This window comes from Diabrotica undecimpunctata, chromosome 1 (assembly GCF_040954645.1).
Source record: "Diabrotica undecimpunctata isolate CICGRU chromosome 1, icDiaUnde3, whole genome shotgun sequence".
Classification (NCBI taxonomy): domain Eukaryota; kingdom Metazoa; phylum Arthropoda; class Insecta; order Coleoptera; family Chrysomelidae; genus Diabrotica; species Diabrotica undecimpunctata.
Window position 1 is genome coordinate 43,119,238 of NC_092803.1, and position 18,762 is coordinate 43,137,999.

The 18,762-nt window shown below is 34.4% G+C and overlaps 1 protein-coding gene across 3 annotated transcripts in view; it reads right to left on the minus strand.

Moving 5' to 3' along the window:
* Positions 1 to 18,762, minus strand: part of Vps13 (vacuolar protein sorting 13C) — an 87,891-nt gene that overhangs the window by 10,463 nt on the left and 58,666 nt on the right. The window contains exons 26-34 of one of the 3 annotated variants that reach the window (XM_072541858.1): positions 18,037 to 18,264; positions 17,821 to 17,982; positions 17,253 to 17,756; positions 16,979 to 17,194; positions 16,583 to 16,627; positions 9,931 to 10,134; positions 8,047 to 8,331; positions 7,843 to 7,991; positions 2,181 to 2,533 (exon numbers count right to left, since the gene is read on the minus strand). In XM_072541858.1, coding sequence (XP_072397959.1) covers positions 2,181 to 2,533; positions 7,843 to 7,991; positions 8,047 to 8,331; positions 9,931 to 10,134; positions 16,583 to 16,627; positions 16,979 to 17,194; positions 17,253 to 17,756; positions 17,821 to 17,982; positions 18,037 to 18,264 — 2,146 coding nt within the window. Of the gene's footprint in view, positions 1 to 2,180; positions 2,534 to 7,842; positions 7,992 to 8,046; positions 8,332 to 9,930; positions 10,168 to 16,582; positions 16,628 to 16,978; positions 17,195 to 17,252; positions 17,757 to 17,820; positions 17,983 to 18,036; positions 18,265 to 18,762 lie in introns of all 3 variants that reach the window. The other 2 variants (XM_072541869.1, XM_072541865.1) reach the window with 2 other exon arrangements.

Consider the following 18,762-nt stretch of genomic DNA (forward strand, 5'->3'; position numbering starts at 1 on the left):
GTTTAAATATCTACGCTTCACATTATCTAGCTATGGAAAGCTCGAAACAGAAGTGTAAGATAAAGTGAATAATGCAAACAGAGTCGTAGGTTGCCTGAATGAAACAATTATGGAGTAATAAAAATATCGGGAAAGAAATGAAAGGCATAATTTACAAAACAGTCATTAGACCAATAATGACATACGCGGCAGAAACACGACTTGACACAGAGGGGACAAATAGGGATGTTAGAAACAGCAGAGATGAAAACACTTTAAAAAATGATGGTAAGACACTATCGGACAGAGCTAGAAGTACAGATATGCGACGTAGATGCAAGGTGGAGAACACCAAGAACTGGTAAGAAATAGAAGAGTAGAATGGAACCATCATATAAGCCGAACGACAACAAATAGAGTAGTAAAGACGACAAGATACGGTTCCCCAATAGAAAGACGATCAGTAGGAAGACCACGAAAACGATGGAACGATAACTGACAGGAGGCACACTGAAAAACAGACAGAGTCATGTCTACATAAAAAGAAGGAGAAGACAACAACAAATTTCAGAAGAAGAATATACAAATCAGCAGTAGTGGCCTTTGGCAGAGCCGTTTTGATTAAAAGATAAGATGATATTAAGCTCTAAAGGAATTATTAATAAAATATTAGGAACATATTACGCAAAAATATTTAAAAATAATAGAAAACGAAGAACAACATAAAAACTTAAAACAGCTATACAAAGAGAATAGTATGACCGGAATAGAAAACCCCAACCGATGGATGGCTGGGACATGTGATGATGATAATGCCAGTTAACAGAATCAGAAACAGACGTTTACAAGTAAAACTGACACAAAAACGGGAAGAGGATGGCCAAGGATTAAGGAGAGATAAAGTGGAAGTATATATAAAAAAAGACTGGAAGGAAAAACAAAAGGCAAAAAACTATAAAAATAAATTGTTCATTAAATATTAAGTCTCCTATACTTAAAAGAAGACATATACATATAAAGCTATGGTTTGTTAGCATAGTGAGCGACGCATAACTCACAGTCAGTCGAACGCCGCGTACGTTCGTCAAAATCAAAGGAATGGTTCTCTATGATAACGGTTTGTTAGGTTCTGCTTAGTTGTGCGGGCCGCAGAGCGATAGCAGTGTACGTCGACAGTGTGCGCTGGAATCAATTGCGATTTGATTTGGACGCAAACGTTTAGCTGAGCTCACAGCGTAAACGTCTATACCGAAATTATAATTTTTATATAGTTTTATTATTGTAATAATTAAGTGATGTCTTTTCTTGTAGGTTTTTTTAGTAATATCATCCCTTATAAATTGTAAGACAGTTCCAAATAAATCTCTGGAAAGCCTAAAATATTCTCGAAATTTTTCCTCATTTTGAAACGATCTTTTTTCGACTGTTAATTTAAAAGCACCGTCTGTATTACGACATTAAAAAATTTCGTTTACATTTTTATTTCTTTTATTTAGATTTGACATCATCAACTCTTCTTCTTCCTCCTCTTCTTGGAGTAATAAAATTACTTATTGAACCACATATATCAAACGTTTACCCGAATAATTACGACAAGACTAAAAAAAAACAGTTGGATTTCTATCAGTCCCGAGAACAAGCTGGCTTCTGCTTAAAATTCGGAACAAACGATCACCTATGTAAAAAAAAGTAAAAACCTTTATAAAAAAATCAATAGAGTATAACAGATCACTGGTACTTATCTTCGTAGACTTTCAGAAAGCCTTCGATACCGTCAAATTAAAAAGGTCGAGCATTATCATGCATTAAAAGAAAATTAAATACGTTAAGTTTGCGAAAATTTATTTTTCTAAACGTACCTACAACCTAGAGGACAAACGTGAAACTAATTTCTAAACTTGTTTTGAGCGCGAGATTTTGCGAACTAATCTAACAAACCGACTCACCCAAAACTGCCGTGAGTCGCGTACAACAGATTCTGCTGTACGTGTACGCCGTGCGCTGCGCACTATTCTAACAAACCGTAGCTTAAGATTTCTACAACATCAAATAGTTAATGCAGTTTAAGAAAATAAAAAATGAAAAGTAGATAGAAAATGAAAAATTAATATATTAGTTAAAGGTGAAAAGTTATAAAAATGATATGAAGATAAAATAATTTTGATAATCAATAATTTAAATTAATAATAAAACTATCATACCTGAACTAGCAATTCCAAGGTACATAATTTCCTGTCTCGCTTGGTTATTAACAAGCGACAAACCAATTCCATGTATCGAGACCGTTATTTCCTGCTGAATGACCTCTAGAATATTACTGGCTTGAGCTCCTTCTGCCAGAGCCCTATCTTCAGTGAAGAGGAGCACCCTCTGCATTCCATCCAAGAAAGAAGTCCAGCAGATGTAAACGCCATCTTCAGGTGTGAATTCGCCATACATATCTTTACGTAGATCATTAATAATTTCCTTTTTATGTCCTCGGTCCCACACGATGGATCTTGGGCCAGAAGGATTCTCCCATGTGTAATAGCAACAAGTTGACGGGGGTAATTCTCTAAAACGCAGAACCGTTATTAGTAAAGTAGTAAGGACGTAAAGTATTATGAGCAATAAAAGCTTTGAAATATTTCTTTATATAAGGCATATTATATTCGGCAAAATATGTATAATTAGGGGTAATTCCACTATGTTTAATATTTCTCATTTATTTGTTTTAATAATTTCAAGATGATGCAGTGTTCTAAGATATAATAAAGTAATTTACACTCAGTTACGCTTTTACTGAAATTATATTTACAATAAGGGAAGTAAAACACTTTAATCATCTGTAACGTTATAAGCCTCACATGTTCGTTTATTATCTTTAAGAGCGTAGGCGTAAAATTTCAGGTCAATGTTTTTAAATGCATTCATTTTTTCGAATCTTGAGAAAACTAATAAGTATTTTTGAAAAATTTAAACGCAGAATGAAAGATTACATTATTACCGAGGGCCGAAAGTCCTTGAAAACTTCTATAATATTTATTTTAGTAAGTTACAGGGGTAAAAAAGAAGAGAAATTTAAGTGTGATTTTTAATTTCAAATATCTCATTCAAAAGAAACTTTTTGTTTATTCTAAGGGACCTTCGGCCCTCGGCAATAATGTAATCTTTCATTCTGCGTTTAAATTTTTCAAAAATATTTATTAGTTTTCTCAGGATTCGAAAAAAATGAATGCATTTAAAAAGCATTGGCCCGAAATTTTCCGCCTACGCTCTTAAATAATTATTGTATTCCCATTTTTTTTAGATTTTGGTCACTTATGTCAACAACTTACATCATAACAATATATTACAAGAGAAAGTTAACATTGTTAACTTTCTGTTTTGTTTTTGTAGTTTTCTTCTAAAAATAGTCGGCGCTCAAATTTTCTTACAACTAAATATCCTGTTTAATTATTAATTTTCTATTAATTCAATTCGATTCTCCTTTACTTCTTATATTACATAAGGATACAATCCCTGCATACCTTCTGTCACTTTATTGGGTTGGTTAAACTGTTAACACTTGTCAGTAAGGTGTTTTCTCTCCAGTTCTGGTACATGTTAGAAAGTAAGGTTGATTCCCTGCTATAAGTGGTTGTTTTGATTAAAATATTTTATTTTCTATTGTAACTCAAACCAACTTGGAGTAAGTTATTTCTCAAAGATTCATTGTTTCTTCTTATTTTTCGAATAAGATTTATTTCAATTTTTATTTAAACCTAACCTATATACCCACGTGGTTTTCGAATTTTGCAAGTATATGATTTAGTAATTTATTATATATTCAGTGTATAAAAATGCCCTTAAACATTATTGAATGATTTTTTAAGACCTTTTCATTGCAAAAATGAACTTTCGTGTCTCTTCTTCTTACTCTAGAAAAAGTAATTCGAGAATCCTAGATTAATACGAATGGCACTATCTTCTACAATTCTGTACACGTTGTCGGATATGCAGATGACATCAACATTATGGCTAGGTCCACAGAGTCTATGATCGACGCATTCCGGTCGTTAAGGGCTTCTGCACTGAGAATGGGACTAAATATAAATGCCCACAAGACCAAATTTTTGTGTTGTATTATGCTAAAACACCTATAAGAATAAAAATTGACGATTTAGAACTGGAAGGCGTGGATATCTTCATACTCCTAGGCTCGCTGTTGATTAAAGCTAACAACATCATCGTCATCAACATCATCAACCTGTATGCTTCCACTCACGCCATAGGTCTCCCTCAGCTCTTTCCATCTGTCTCTGTCTTTTGCGGCTTGCATCCAGTTATTGCTAACACGCTTCAGGTCGTCAGTCCATCTAGTTGGTGGGCGTCCTCTGCTCAGTATTGCTTCTTTCCTTGGTCACCATTCTAAAATACGTTTCGTCCATCGGTTGTCTGATAATCTGGCGACGTGTCCTGTCCAATTCCATTTTAACGACGCGATTTTTTCGATAGTGTCTGTTATTTTTGTTCTACGACGTATTTCTTCGTTTGGGATTCGGTCTCTCAGAGAGACACCCAACATCTGGCGCTCCATAGCCACCTGAGTCAGGCGAATCTTATTATCTACCTTTTTTGTAAGTGTTAATGTTTCCGCTCCATAAGTGAGTACAGGTAACACACATTGGTCAAAGATTTTCTTTTTGAGGCACATAGGTAGATCCGATTTAAATACATAGTTTAATTTACCAAACGCTGCCCAAGCCTGGACACTGACGCAAACCACTGAAAAACGAATCGAAGCCTTCGAGATGTGGATATACAGAAGGATACTAAAAATATCTTATGTGGACCATGTCACCAACGTTGAGGTCCTACAGCGCATGACAAAAGAAAAAGAAGCGCTTAATTTAATTAAACAACGTAAGCTTGAGTACCCCGGCCACGTGATGCGGAACGAAGAAAAATATCGAATTCTTCAACTCGTTATGCAGGGTAAAGTATTTGGCAGAAGAGGACCGGGACGCCGTATCTCGTGGTTGAAAAATCTCCGACAATGGTTTGGGATGACCTCAGCGAAGCTGTTTCGCATAGCAGTCAACAAAACCATGATAGCCTTGATGATCGCCAACATCCGGACCGGATAAGGCACTGAAGAAGATGCCCAGGCTAATCCTATGCGACGTGGGAGCTCACATGTCTGGTTATCTCTGCCCAACTGAATTTCATGTCCTAGGTACTTATACGATGTAGTCTGCACAATATCCCTTCTATCAACAGCAATATTTCGATTTAGCACCATATTAGTCATTATTTGCTTCTTGTTCATATTAATCTTTAGTCCGACCTCCAAGGAAACGTGATATAATTATTCAAACATTATTATTGCATCATCGATACGCTCGACTATAAGGACGATGTCATCTGCAAATCTCAAATGACTGAGCTTCTCTCCATTTATATTGATATGTTAAAGTTAACAACATCACCGAAGAAATTAAAAGAATACTTGTGTTACTATGGCTTGAGAAGACAGATGGCCTCAAAACTACCCAGAAAAGTAATAATAAAACACTAATAAGGCCAGTACTAACATATGGAGTAGAAACGTGGTTACTTTCACAAAAGAGCAAAGTTTATAGCGCAAGCGTTACAACTTTTAGTTGTATAAAAAGTTTAGGGAATCTGACCTTATTCTGTAGCTATTTTCTTGTGACGTTGTAAAATTCATTATGGTAGCACGTCAGATGGATAGGGAATGTAATAAGGCGAGAAGAAGACCCAACAGTCAAAGAAGATTTTGATAGAAGAGGGCCGATGAGACAACGAGCAAGAGGAAGACCGAGACGTAGCTATCAAGATAACTTCGGGAATGATGTAAAATCTATTGAAGTTAAAACAATGAAAAGAATTGCCAAAGACATGGGCGAATGGAGGATTGTTCTGGAGAAGGCGTTGGCTCATAACGAGCTGTAATGCCACTGATGATGATGATAACGATAAATGTCCTTGCTCGTGCTCTTTAATACTGAATTTTATAATTATAAATCTTTGTTCATTCTTCAATATATTCGCAAGGCAAGAATATCCACGTTTTCAAAGATTGCCAAAACTAATTTAGGCTGCTTCGTTTTATAATTCTTTCTTGGACTCTAGTTCTTTCCTAGAAATCCAACATGTAAGACGTGTTAGGTTAACATCCACTTTCGTTTAAAATCAACCATCAAATATAACATCATGCAAGAAGCATGCACGTTTAACATGAATACATGAAATAATATCAGTTTCAGCAAGCAGCTTTCTGAAGACAAGTCAAAACTATAAGATGCAGTATTTATTTATTTATTTAAATAACTAATTCTGCATAATTAATATTTTTATTTTGATAGTCAAGCATAGTCAATTCAACTGTTTATATGTTGATAAATATGGTAAATTAATTCTCTTTTATATTTGTCTCACGTGAGTCCCTCATTGTGCATTTTATATTACGACAGGAACGTACCTACACCTGAGGACTAGTCAAAGCCACCAAACCAGAGAGCGCAGCGTTCACTTGCTACACAATTGCGAACAACGTTCTTCTGCTATACTTCTAATATTGCAACATAGCGTTTGCTGATAACATATGTATAATTCACCACTACACGTGGTGTAGATTTCGTATTTTATTATTTTTTGTCACTTTTTGTAGATAAAATTCTTGGTTTCGAAACTATTTTCGTTTGGTATTTCTATATATAGTGAGACAACACGGTCTTACCCCTCTGTAAACTCGTTTAGTTTAAATATAAAACAAAATCACTCAGAAACGTCTATTTTAAAACTTCTAATATCTAACGGTATCAAAGTTTCGGTATTTAGATGTAACCCCATCAGGTGACCGTCGCAAACTCATTTTTTTAAATACCAAAGAGGATCATGTGACACTTCGTTTGTATAAAATCAAAATCTGATTCCAAATATATAGTACACTAATAATTTTTGCTTATTTATTAACTGATTAAATAGTAAACATTCCTGCTGACAGTATAACTTATATTTTGTTTCTTCTCCAACATTATGTAACATTTCTCTAGGTATGTTGTTATTCTTGTGAAACTCTGACGTAGATCAGCAAATTTTTGTGGATTTTTCTGTTATACCTTGAACTTTAGGTAATCCCACAAGAAAAAATCTAATGGGATACGATCCGGTACTCTAAGTGGTCACTATGGGCCCGCATCGTCCGAGAAAAATCTTGTTTAAATACTTTCGGGCCCTGCGTGCATAATGAGACAAAGCAGCGTCTTACTAATTGGGTTTTAGTGAAAACCTTGTGAGTGATTTGTGATTATGTCGGTATTACAGCTATTGTTTCATTCCCCAACATATTGAAGTATTTTTGGCCATATAAATTTTCAATGAATATTGGACCCACAAGACAATTGTCCAATGTACCTGCCAATACATTTAACTTTGCCGGAAATTGTGTATGACCTTCACGAAACAAACGGGGATTTGTATCACACCAGTACTTGAAATTCTGACGGTGAACGTGGCCATTCAAATAAAATAATTTTTACAAACAAAAACAGGTTAATTTTGACTATTTAATCAGTTTAAATAAGCAAAAATTATTAGTGTAATATATTTTGGAATCAGATTTTTACAACTTTCCAAAGGAAGTACCTTTTGCTATTTAAAAAATTTAGGGTGTAGCTTTCACCTGATGGGATTCATCAAAATATTGAAACTTTGATACCATTAGATATTTTATGGCTTTGGTACATCGCGGTATGGCCCATAAGAACCTTGTCTTCGGCGTTTCTGCCAATAGTGGCCCTAAATGAATTTATGTATGTAAAAGTATATCAATGCTTTTTTTTATTCAAAATAATAAATAAAAATTGTTTTACTCACCTCTTTTGAACCGAATCCTTTTCCCAATAGCTGATAGTATAATTAGAGTAGTTGACTAACAAAGCAGGAGCAGAACCATCTTCATAAGGTGCCAAATTGATATAAACAGCACCTTCAGTCAACTGTATATCTACGTTGACACCACCGTACTAAAATCAAGCGGATTGATAAAAAACATGAAAAACTAAATCGGCAATTACTTACTTTGTTGTTAAGCCTGAGTAATGTGTTATGGCTCTCGGTGTAGAGGAAGGGCGCTGAAGGATCTTGGGTGCCTTTAACCCTAATCTTCATTAACTTGTCTTGTGTTTCGCTCTTTGGCCACAAGGCTGTGCATGATTTTGGTTCCACTGTGACCCAATGGTCTGCTGGTCTGTTATTTTCTTGGCATTCTATGGCGTACGGTGCTTCGTTGATGATCACGTAGTACGGAATGAAAGTTATCTGTTTGGTTAAACCGTTGTGAGTCAGGCTGTTCTGGACTCCGATCTAGAAAATACAAGGTTTTGAATCGACTATTTTAATCTAGAAAACCAATGTAAAAGTTGGCAATTATTCCGTAAAAATAAGAAATGCCAAATAGAACACGGAGTGAGACAATGGTGGCAGTGTTTATCTCCATTACTCTTTAATTTATATTCTGATAAACTTTTTAAAGAAGCCGTAGAAGACCAATCTTGGGCCATAAAAATAAACGGAGAACTGATCAAATGATATCAGATAAGCAAATTACACTATAATTTTATACGATATCTGCAAAAGTTCGCGTATCTGCTGAACTATGAAATTCACATCCTGATGCAAACTTATGCCTCCAAAGAAAACCAATTGAAAGTGATTTTTAAAATATTTTAGAAGTTATTTTACGGAGCAAATGAATCCCGATAGGTAAATAAGACAGAATTGAGTGATCACGCCCAACCTTCATTAAAACGAAATCTATCTTCTGCAATGGTAACATCAATCAGTTATGCCAGAAGATGGTTAATGTTGCACTGAAATGTGGACTCTGTCTGAAAAAGTAGTTACTATATATCGGCTAGAGGCTCTAGAGATGTCAGATCACAGAATAATGCTACGGACACCATAGGTGAAAAAGCGATCAAACAAGGGATCAGTTAGGTGTGGATAGCTTCCATGACTATTTGCCGATATTGTTCTCGATCTTGCGCGGCATGTAACAATTCATCTGCTGATGAGTCAGTCTGTTGACGAAGATTTCGGAGCCATGAATAGTTCTTTCTACCAATTCCTCTTTTTCCCTCGATCTTTCCGTTGAGTATGAATTGCAGTATCCAGCATCTGCTACCTCTCATTAAAAGCCCCAGATATTCAAGTTTTCTCTTTTTTTATCATCTTCGTCATGTCACCTTCGCCTTGGCTTATTCTGTTTGAAATGCGTTGAACCCATGATATTTTGAGCACTCTAAGATATGACCACATCTCGACGGTTTATAATTTGGTTATCATATTAACCTTCATTATCCAGGTTTCACATCCATATAGTAATACAGGATACACATAAAATTTTAGGAACTTGATTCTTAGTTGTAAGTTCAGTTTAGATAAGTTTCATAAATGCTCCTCTTGATGAAGTCATACAAAGGGTTAATACTATTCGGGAACCCTTAACAATCATAAAATGTCCTAAAATTTCTTCTAGGTAGAAAGTATCGTGTCTAATACTGCAGGGTAAGATATAAGGACGAAGAGTAGGTAGAAAACAAGCATCATGGCTAAAGACCATTCGTGACTGGATTGGTATCCGTATTGTCGACCAACACTCTTTAAATTTTTGCAGGATCGAAATAATTTGCCAGAATGATTGCCAACGTCATGGAGACCAGACAAAGCAAATTAAAATAATGTAAGCTCCTGCTGAGTTTAATTAATTTTTACATTCAATTGAATCCTCAGGATTAAATGATGGACTTATTATTTCTCTCTTAATTATTTAATATTGAAAAGAACCTGCATTTTGTCAATTTCAATAATACCCTAGTTTAAGTGTTATCCCATGGCGAATCATGCAGATATTAAACCTTTTTTGTATGCACAATTCGTATAACAATGTTTTTGATAACTTACCTGGTATGTGTGTTCGTTCCACTTGCAGTTCACAAAACCGGAAGACCCAGCCACATCCACCGAGAATTTGTTGGACCACTCTCCATTTTCGACTCTGACTGACGCCTTTTTCTTACCGAAGAAGTTTTTGGCGTTAAATGAAAACAAAATGGGACCTTCGAAGTCACGAGGGTGGTACAATACGTTTAGCGCCTCATCCGAGCTCTGTGTGCAACAATTTGATATATAAAACAAAGACTAAATTTAAATAAGTACAATTTTGGACGTAGAGATCAGTGTTAAAGCAAACCATTGGTTGTTTGGTAAAAAAAAACTGCAACAAAAAACAGTAAGTCCCTGCTTGGTAACATATAATCAAAAATTGTGGTAGTATGAAATTATAATAATCGCAAAACAATTATCGTTTCACGTGATACAGTGATGACGTCATAAATAAATGAGAACATGATGCCAAAAGAGTTCTACAAGTTTATTTCAACAATCATGCAAATTTTATCGTAACGTGTGTAGGCTGCTAATAAACTTTGAATAATACTAGCCCGTTCGCCACATTCTAAATTTGGCAAAAGGAGAAATATGACGTGCAATGACATTTCTTTTGCGCTTATCGGTCAAAAGTTGACGTAGTAGGAAACGCTTATAATATATCCAGAAACTTGCATATTGGATTGTCTTATTACTGTTTTCTATATATGCCTGGTAATCCTTCGGGTTATTCCTTGGTTTCAGGTTTCTCGTTTCAGAGATTTGCCTATCCATAGCTTTCTGGTCTTTCCGTCGATCTCCTTCAGCTGGTTATTTATCTTTGGCTATTTTTTCTGTTCTTGTCTACCTGTTTATTATTTCGATTTTATAAGTGCCTTTTACATCTTTGATGCGTCGTACTGTGTCTCTTAATTTTTTATTTATTATTCTACAAAGTACTCTCATTTCTGTTGTTTCTAATAGTTTTTGCGTTAGGTTTGCATCTGTTGCACAGCTTTCAACAGTGTAGGTCATTACTGGTCTAACCACAGCTTTATTTATTCTGGTTTTAACTTTTGTTGATAAGAACTGATTTCTCCAAATATAGCCACTCAGATATCCAGATATTCTGTACGCTTTAGTTGCATTGGAAGTTGAATTGATTGGAACATTCAAAAGAAATCTGATTCGTAAATGAAACATGCATTTGCACAACAAAAACCAAACTTGCAGATTACTTTAACTCTAAAATCTCTATTGGTATTAACAGTAATGGTAAAAATATGTGAGCTATATACAGATATGGCGGCTTTTTATGCTATGTATCATTCTAAATTGAATTCTGTAAAAATTTCTTTATCAACTGTTTTATCGTTTTTTTCTGACGGTATTACTATATTATGTATGCTTTTTATTTTTAATATGGGACTATCCTCCCTCACTTAGAGAAAATATTAAATTGTGTATAAAGAGATTGCAATGAATGCTTTGTGCTAAATTATAGACATACAGTTTTCAGAAGACATATATAAGAATGCTTCAACTGAAATAAATATCTGGGAATAACAGTACTAATTAAATTAAGTCGCGAACTCAGGGAGATACAATATATCTAAACCTGTTTAATCAACCGGGGGATATATTTAAGAAACTAAACTGTTCGTATATATTCGAATGTTGAATAATTCAAAAACTTCCATTGGTGGAAAAGATTGCCAGATAACGACATTCGACTCATCATTATTGATATGTCAAGTCTTTGTGGTAGTTGTGGAAATTTATCATCGGCTGCTAATATCACTCACTCCTTTCTGTGTCGTATATGACGACACTGTTTTATTTGGATTATCTAACTCCCTTTTAATGTTCCGATTTTTCAATTTCCACAAGATGGCGATATATATGTATTAATCGCACATGCGTTATGAAAAGCGAGAAAACTAATGAGTGCGAATCTCACATGTGTGATAGGTGTGATAGATCAATTCTCGCTCTTTGTGTATAGTCTCTAGCACACGTTCGTTAGATATGTGTGCTGTCCACGGGATTCTGAGCATGAGACGGTAACACCACAACTCGAACGATTCTAATTTATTAAGATTTTTTATTTTTGTTGCCCAGGTTTCACATCCATAGAACAAAGCGGACTAGACGTAGCACTTCAATACTCTTAGACGTGTCGTAAATGATAGACAGACTTTTACTGCACAATACAGAAGGTCAGTTAATAAAGCTTTTTCGTGCAAGTTCTATTCTGTTCGAAATTTGCTCTGTCACTTTCAAGGCTGCAGTCAATCCAACTACCCAGGTATCTAAATAGTTCCACCCTTTCCAGGAGTTTGTTATCTAATTTTAGTACCGAGTCTTCGATATTAATTTTTCTGACCACCATCCGTTTTATTTTCTTTGCGTTGATTGTCCTTGTTGATGCCCTTTTCAGTCCATTCGTTATTTACAGCGTTCAACAGGATTTGAAGTCTTCTAGACTGTCTGCCATTATGGCGGTGTCATCTGCGTATCTGATGTTATTATTAATTTCACCACAGATTTTAACGACGATTATTTAACGCTATCTCAAAAACTGGTTCAGTGTAGGCATTAAACAAGATCGGTGATATAACACATCCCTGTCTGACATCACGCTTAATAGAAGCTTAGCCGAAACCTCTTGATCCACCTTAATACAAGCGGTCTGTTTGTAGTAAAGAGTTTTGAGCAATCTTATGACATACGTATCCAGACCAACTGAGTCCAAGCATTAAAATTGTAGTGTATGTGGTACTTTATCAAAGGCTTTTTCGACATCTATAAAACATATGTAAATATTTTTTCTAAAACTGCTCATCATCAGTTATCCTCTCACAAAGTTTATATATGCGACAATGCAATATTTTCATAAAAAGTTTGAGCGTGTGACTCATTAAACTGATAAGTCGATAGTCGCTACACTGTCTGGCATTTCTTTTCTTGGGAATAGTTATAAATATTGATTCTAACCAGTTGTCTGGTAATTTACCGTTGCTGTATATCTTGTTAAAGAAGGAGATGATAATCGCAACACTCCCATCATCTAATAGTTGTAACAATTCTGCAAGTATTTCGTCAGGACCAGATTCCTTTCTTCGTTTCGCTTGGTTAATGGCCTTCTGAACTTCTAAGATTAGAGTCGGTGGAGCAGTATCTCGGTGAGATGTTATTTCTTGGTAGATTCTGTGGTCATCTTTAAATAATTCTATTATGTAATTTTCCCATTCGGTACAGCGCTCGTTAATATCACTTAAAATTCTACCACCAGAGTCTTGTAATATATTTTGCCTGCAAATTCTGCTTTTGCCTGTTAACTTTTTTATGCACATGGAAGCTGTAATGTCGTTGTTCCAGTTTCTCAATTTCTAAACAGCATTCTTTTAGCCACCGGTCTTTTGCTACTTTAATTCTTTTCCGGAATTATTATGGAGCATAATATTCCTATGAAAATATTCATATAGAGATAATCAATGCGATATATTAGACGATATTTCATATGAGATTATGGGTCATGATTCTTATTTATACTATTCGTCTCCTTTAAGAAGGTTCGCTATCATTACGGCTATGTTCACCTTTGAAGCTGCTACTCTAAACAACATAACAGAGTTACAGTTGTATCATTGTCTTAAATTATTTAGTCGTAATATACGTCGTTTTCATGTTTTTCTTCTGCCCAGTATGTTTCCCTGTATAATGATCTGCAGCAACACTCCCTCATCTCAAAACAACACCCAGATACTGCAATTCACTTATTTTAATTGTATTCAAAACCACCTTTTCCATTTTTTTAAACTTCGTTACCTTATCGATCCATATTTAAACCATTAGGAACCCCTTACAAGTTACAGGAACAACTTGAAAAAAATCCGTATGTCTCCCACAACCCCTCTCTCCAACAGCTATATGTTGATATTTGTTTTACAGAATTTGATTTTGCATCATTAGAAGCTACAAAGCACCCAGTTTTGCTTAAAGCCTTAGAAATATAAAAAATAATCAAAATAAAGTTTTAACCGTCCTAAGCTTAGTTAGCTAAGTAAGCTTAACTTGAACTTTTTTACAAAATTATTTCAGTGTGTATCACAGTAAGACCATAGATTTTATCTTTTTATTTTACATATTTTAAATATATAGTACTCCATTACTATTAATAGAATATTAGAAGCAATGCAAAATATGTCTCAAAATATATTAAAATGGAAAGAAAAATATTCCTCAAAATACTTATTTGTAATTTTACTCTATAATTCACTTCTAAGAATGAACTCAGAAATTTTCTGATATAATCCACTAACTTTTGATGTTTGAAACAAATTTGTAATAGTAAAATAGATAACGAGTCTGACAAAAACTAACTAGATTAGTTGTGTCTACACTTATTTTAAAAAGTATTTTAAATCAACATTTTATGGACTAAGAGTGAATTATATATTTGACCAATAAAAATATCTATTTTCTTAATGTATAAGCTCATATTACTTTAAAAATGAAAACTGTTCTAATAGCATAGAACTAACATTTTCTATTTAACAAAACTAGATTAACTTTGATTTTCTTGTATCTTCACAACGATTAGTGTGCCTTCGCCTATTTTTTCTATCCCCTATTAGTTTACTTTAATTTTCTATTCTTAATTCACTTATGTTTTCTTGTACCTTTTTCTTCTTTGTAAGTTGTATGTTTTACCCTGGTTATACTACAGGCAACTAGCATATTGTACATCTTCTATTAACTATTATGTAAGTCCTCGAGACTTCGGTAGATCTGCTATAGCTATATAAGCTCGTCGCCATACCCGATAGATCTTTTATTTTGTCTTGGCATACCCGGTCTCGTATCAAGGTGAAATCAAACCTTCTCACAACAAAAGAAAGTTCTGCCAAAGTCGCCGTATCGGAGTCATCTTTCTGCTCATCTTTTATATTTTTATTTGTAGACTTATTTCTAAGCCCTCCACTGGGCTATCTCTTTTTGTGTCCGTGTCCATTTTATTACGAGTTAGGGCGAAATATTGTTGGTATATTCTTGTTATTGACTTCTTCTTGTAGTATTGGTAACCAAAGCCTGCTACATTATGCTGATGGGTTTGCTACACATTTTTCTACATTAAGTAGGATGACAGCTGCTTCTTTGACTTTTCTCTTTTTCTTTTCTTTTCTTCATGCCTGTTTCTTTCATGATTATTGATGCATCTTTCCATTGTACTCTGTGCTCGTTGTCCCAGGCATGTTTGCATATCTGGGATTTGTAAAAGTCTCTGTTCTTGATGTATATTTCATGCTCGTTTATTCTGACACTTAGTGGTCTAGCGGTTTCTCCGACGTAGAAATTGTTGCATTCACAAGCTATTTTATACATGCAATTTTTTTAATCTTTCTTATGTGTTGTTGAGTTTGGATTCGGAGAGGATAGGTCTCAGTGTTTGGGTTGTTTTGAATGTTGTTGTGATGTACTTGTTACCTAATCCTTTCAATTTTTCTGATAAGCCCTAGCATATTTACATATGGTATAATTTTCATCTTTGGGTCCCTCTTTTGAGTGTTTCTGGATTGCTTGTTGTGTTTTATTCCTTTTCGTCAATCTTGTGGAATTCCTTGTTTATAAATGACAATGGGTAGTCATTTTTTTTTTCAAAACCTTTGTTAAAAGGTTTTTTCTTTCTGAAATGCATTTTCATTAGAGCAGGTGCTTCGGGCTCCATCAAATAATGATTTGATAATTTCTTTTTTGACGTTTATGTTGTGGTTGGACTGGTAATTTAAATATCTATTGGTGTGGGTTGATATTATCTACATATCTCCACCATACTGTGGGTTGTGTGTATTGTTAGTGTATAATGTGTTGTTCGAAATCCTCTATGATTATATCTGCTTATAATTGAGATAAGGATTTCGAACAATACATTGTACAAAAAAAAAATAACGCTTGTTCAGGCCAATTTTAATGCTTACGATAGACAGCATGTTTTTGTTTCCTAGTATTTTCCTAGTTTTGAATAATAAAAATAAGCTTAATGGGATCTAAATTTCTTGCTGGACCAGGAAAAAACACTGAGTTCTTGGCCTAACCCATTCATAGCTACCACTAGCAAATTTAAAAAAATGTGGCTGGATTGTACTACCTTCTTTCATATACTCCTAAATAAAAAACTGTGGTTAGAAAACGTCTTAAGTCAACTGAAAGAATACTAGTAGTAATAAATGGAATTTTTATAGACCTTCAGACAGAATCCGAGATTTTCAGAATCATTTAAAGTATATTAAACCAAAGGGATACTACATTAAGAAATATTTGCATTTAAAAAAAAAACAACATGGTTTTTTTATTACCAAACCGAGAAATTTTCATCTTGCCCTCGTATATTCTGCATATTTTGCACGTCATTTATTTTATATATTTTTTTGGTATATTTTGTATTTTCTCGAATTATATTTCTTTTAAAATATTTACAGTAGTAAAAAAATGATGATAGCTGTCGAAAAAATATACATTTTTAGATTATCATCAGTGAATTACAGAGTAAAAAACCAAATAAGGCCGAAAATATAAAAAATCAATACTTCGAAAACAACGAAAAGATCAAAATCAATTTTCAGCTAAAGCTAAGATTTAAGCCAAAATAAAAAACGCTTAATTGTATTCTTTCATCAACTGATACCTTAGGACTACTAGTTGAATCTGCTTTTTCGCATTTTTTAGATTTCTGAAAAACAACATATTGTCAGCATTGTTAACTTTTTTCACTAGCTATTTGTGGTATTTTTTAAACATTATTTACGATTTTATGAAAAATAAAGCTTACTTAAAGCTGGATGGAAAAATTTTCACTTTATTGATTTATTTTTTTAAAACATTCAAAGTCTAACTTCTTTCAGTCAAAAATATTTACAAAATAAGTTTTACCCAGAAAAAACTTTAGAAATTATGAAGATTCTACGTAACAATTATATTTCCAACTTTATATGTACCTTATATTCTTATAAAATCGTACACTGAACACTACAATCAGCTGCTCATCAAAAACAACATTCATATTTTGTTTTAAGGCACTCACCCTGTATCCTAACATGAGTCCCGTCTTATTTATCATCCAGAACGGACAATACAACATCAACTCAAGAGATTCGTTCTTTCTGACAATGTACATTCCCAGATCTAGGATCATTTTGGTAGCACTGTCGAAACTTTCGAAACTCCACACCGAGAATTCCTCTGGTTCGCCATCTAGGGCTTTCCTACAGGACCACTCTTTTTCTAAATATTCAGGAATCTAGAATTGGCGCAGTCATTAACGTATTTCTAAAACAAACAATTTAAAATGTACATACCCTAAACACGAGACAGTTCTTTCCAGGATCCACTGTAGGCAACTGTAATGTGTCTCCGGGTTCGACAGTGAACTCATCAGGTGATTCATCGACACAACAGACAACATTATAAGGCAGAGAGTTCTTGAAAATAACAGCGGGTCTCAAATTAATATTGTAACAAGTACTAGCCATCGTATGTCGAGTGGTATGTTCGTAGTAAACCTGTTCCATCTCACCCACTGCTTTTATAACGAATGGCATCATTTGCTTATCCTCTGTTTTGGGGTAACACTGCAGGATCTTCGTGACCTTCAAGTTTGTTTCCAGGTCTTTCCAGGTAAACGGCGTCGCTGTTACAGAGTAATTGGACACGCCGAAGAAGAGTTCTGTAGTTGGTGTATAGACAGCTTTGAGAGGAACGTTCAGTTTGTCGTTGGGCTTAATAGTATTGACCAGCAGAAGTTGGTTGCCCTTGGAAGTCATGTAGTAGACGTCTATTGGCACGTTGAAGTAGTTATGGATCTAAAATAATTAAAATTTTGTAATTGATGAGTTCTTTTACTGTTTGTAACAGTAAGATAATTACCTGCACAGTACTTCGTAAAGTTATAATGGTGACTGCGTCATCTACTCTTATATCAGATATAAGAGCCCAGTTGTCATGGATAGAACTACGATAATTCAGTGAGAAGTAGCGTTTATCTGCCCTATTCACTGGAAGGGTTAACGTGGAATCCAAATAAGGTATCTACAACATGAATCATTACGAAACGTAACCAATAGAATAAATAACATTATTTACCTCCAGTTTCAATGTGTACGACTTTCTTTTACTTGAATTGGACAGCAATTCTTGATCTAGTTGTAGCTTTTCGTTCACTTTAAGGTCTTTCTTTAGTTCCAACGGCACATCTTGGCAGGTATTGACATCACCAACACCAGACGGTGGTCCGGTAAAAGAGCTCTCCTCGAGAAGAAGTGTTATATCTTCTCCTAGTGCATTTACGACCTTATAAGGAGATTCTATGACCTTGAAACATTAAAAAATAAATATTTTTTTTTATATATACAAAAATTACTATAGCTCCATATGGGAGTATATTCGAGATGTGGCTGTTAAATAACTGAGTTAGCGAGGCTAACATCCTCTTTAGAATGCCGTAACTCTCGCTTCTGGAAATAAATCCGTACACCGTAGCGTTCTTTTTATTTGTGTTGCTTTTGATCTTCCTACAGAAGAATGATAAGTAAACAACAAACTGTTATTAAATTTCACATAAAACTTTGAAAAGCCGCCAGTAAAACTTATAAATTATTGAAGAAAGTGTATGGCAGTTAATATTTACCGCGTGCACGTGTTTTTGAGGGGTTTAAGCGTTTCTAAGATCGTCGAGAAGATTTTCCGAAAATATGAAAATATCGGAAATTTTTCTGATTTGACAGTTGGTTAAATGTTGGTGTGATAATGTTATTTTACTTTATTTAAAAGTCCTCTAACTAAAAAACACTAATACCTAAACACAATTAA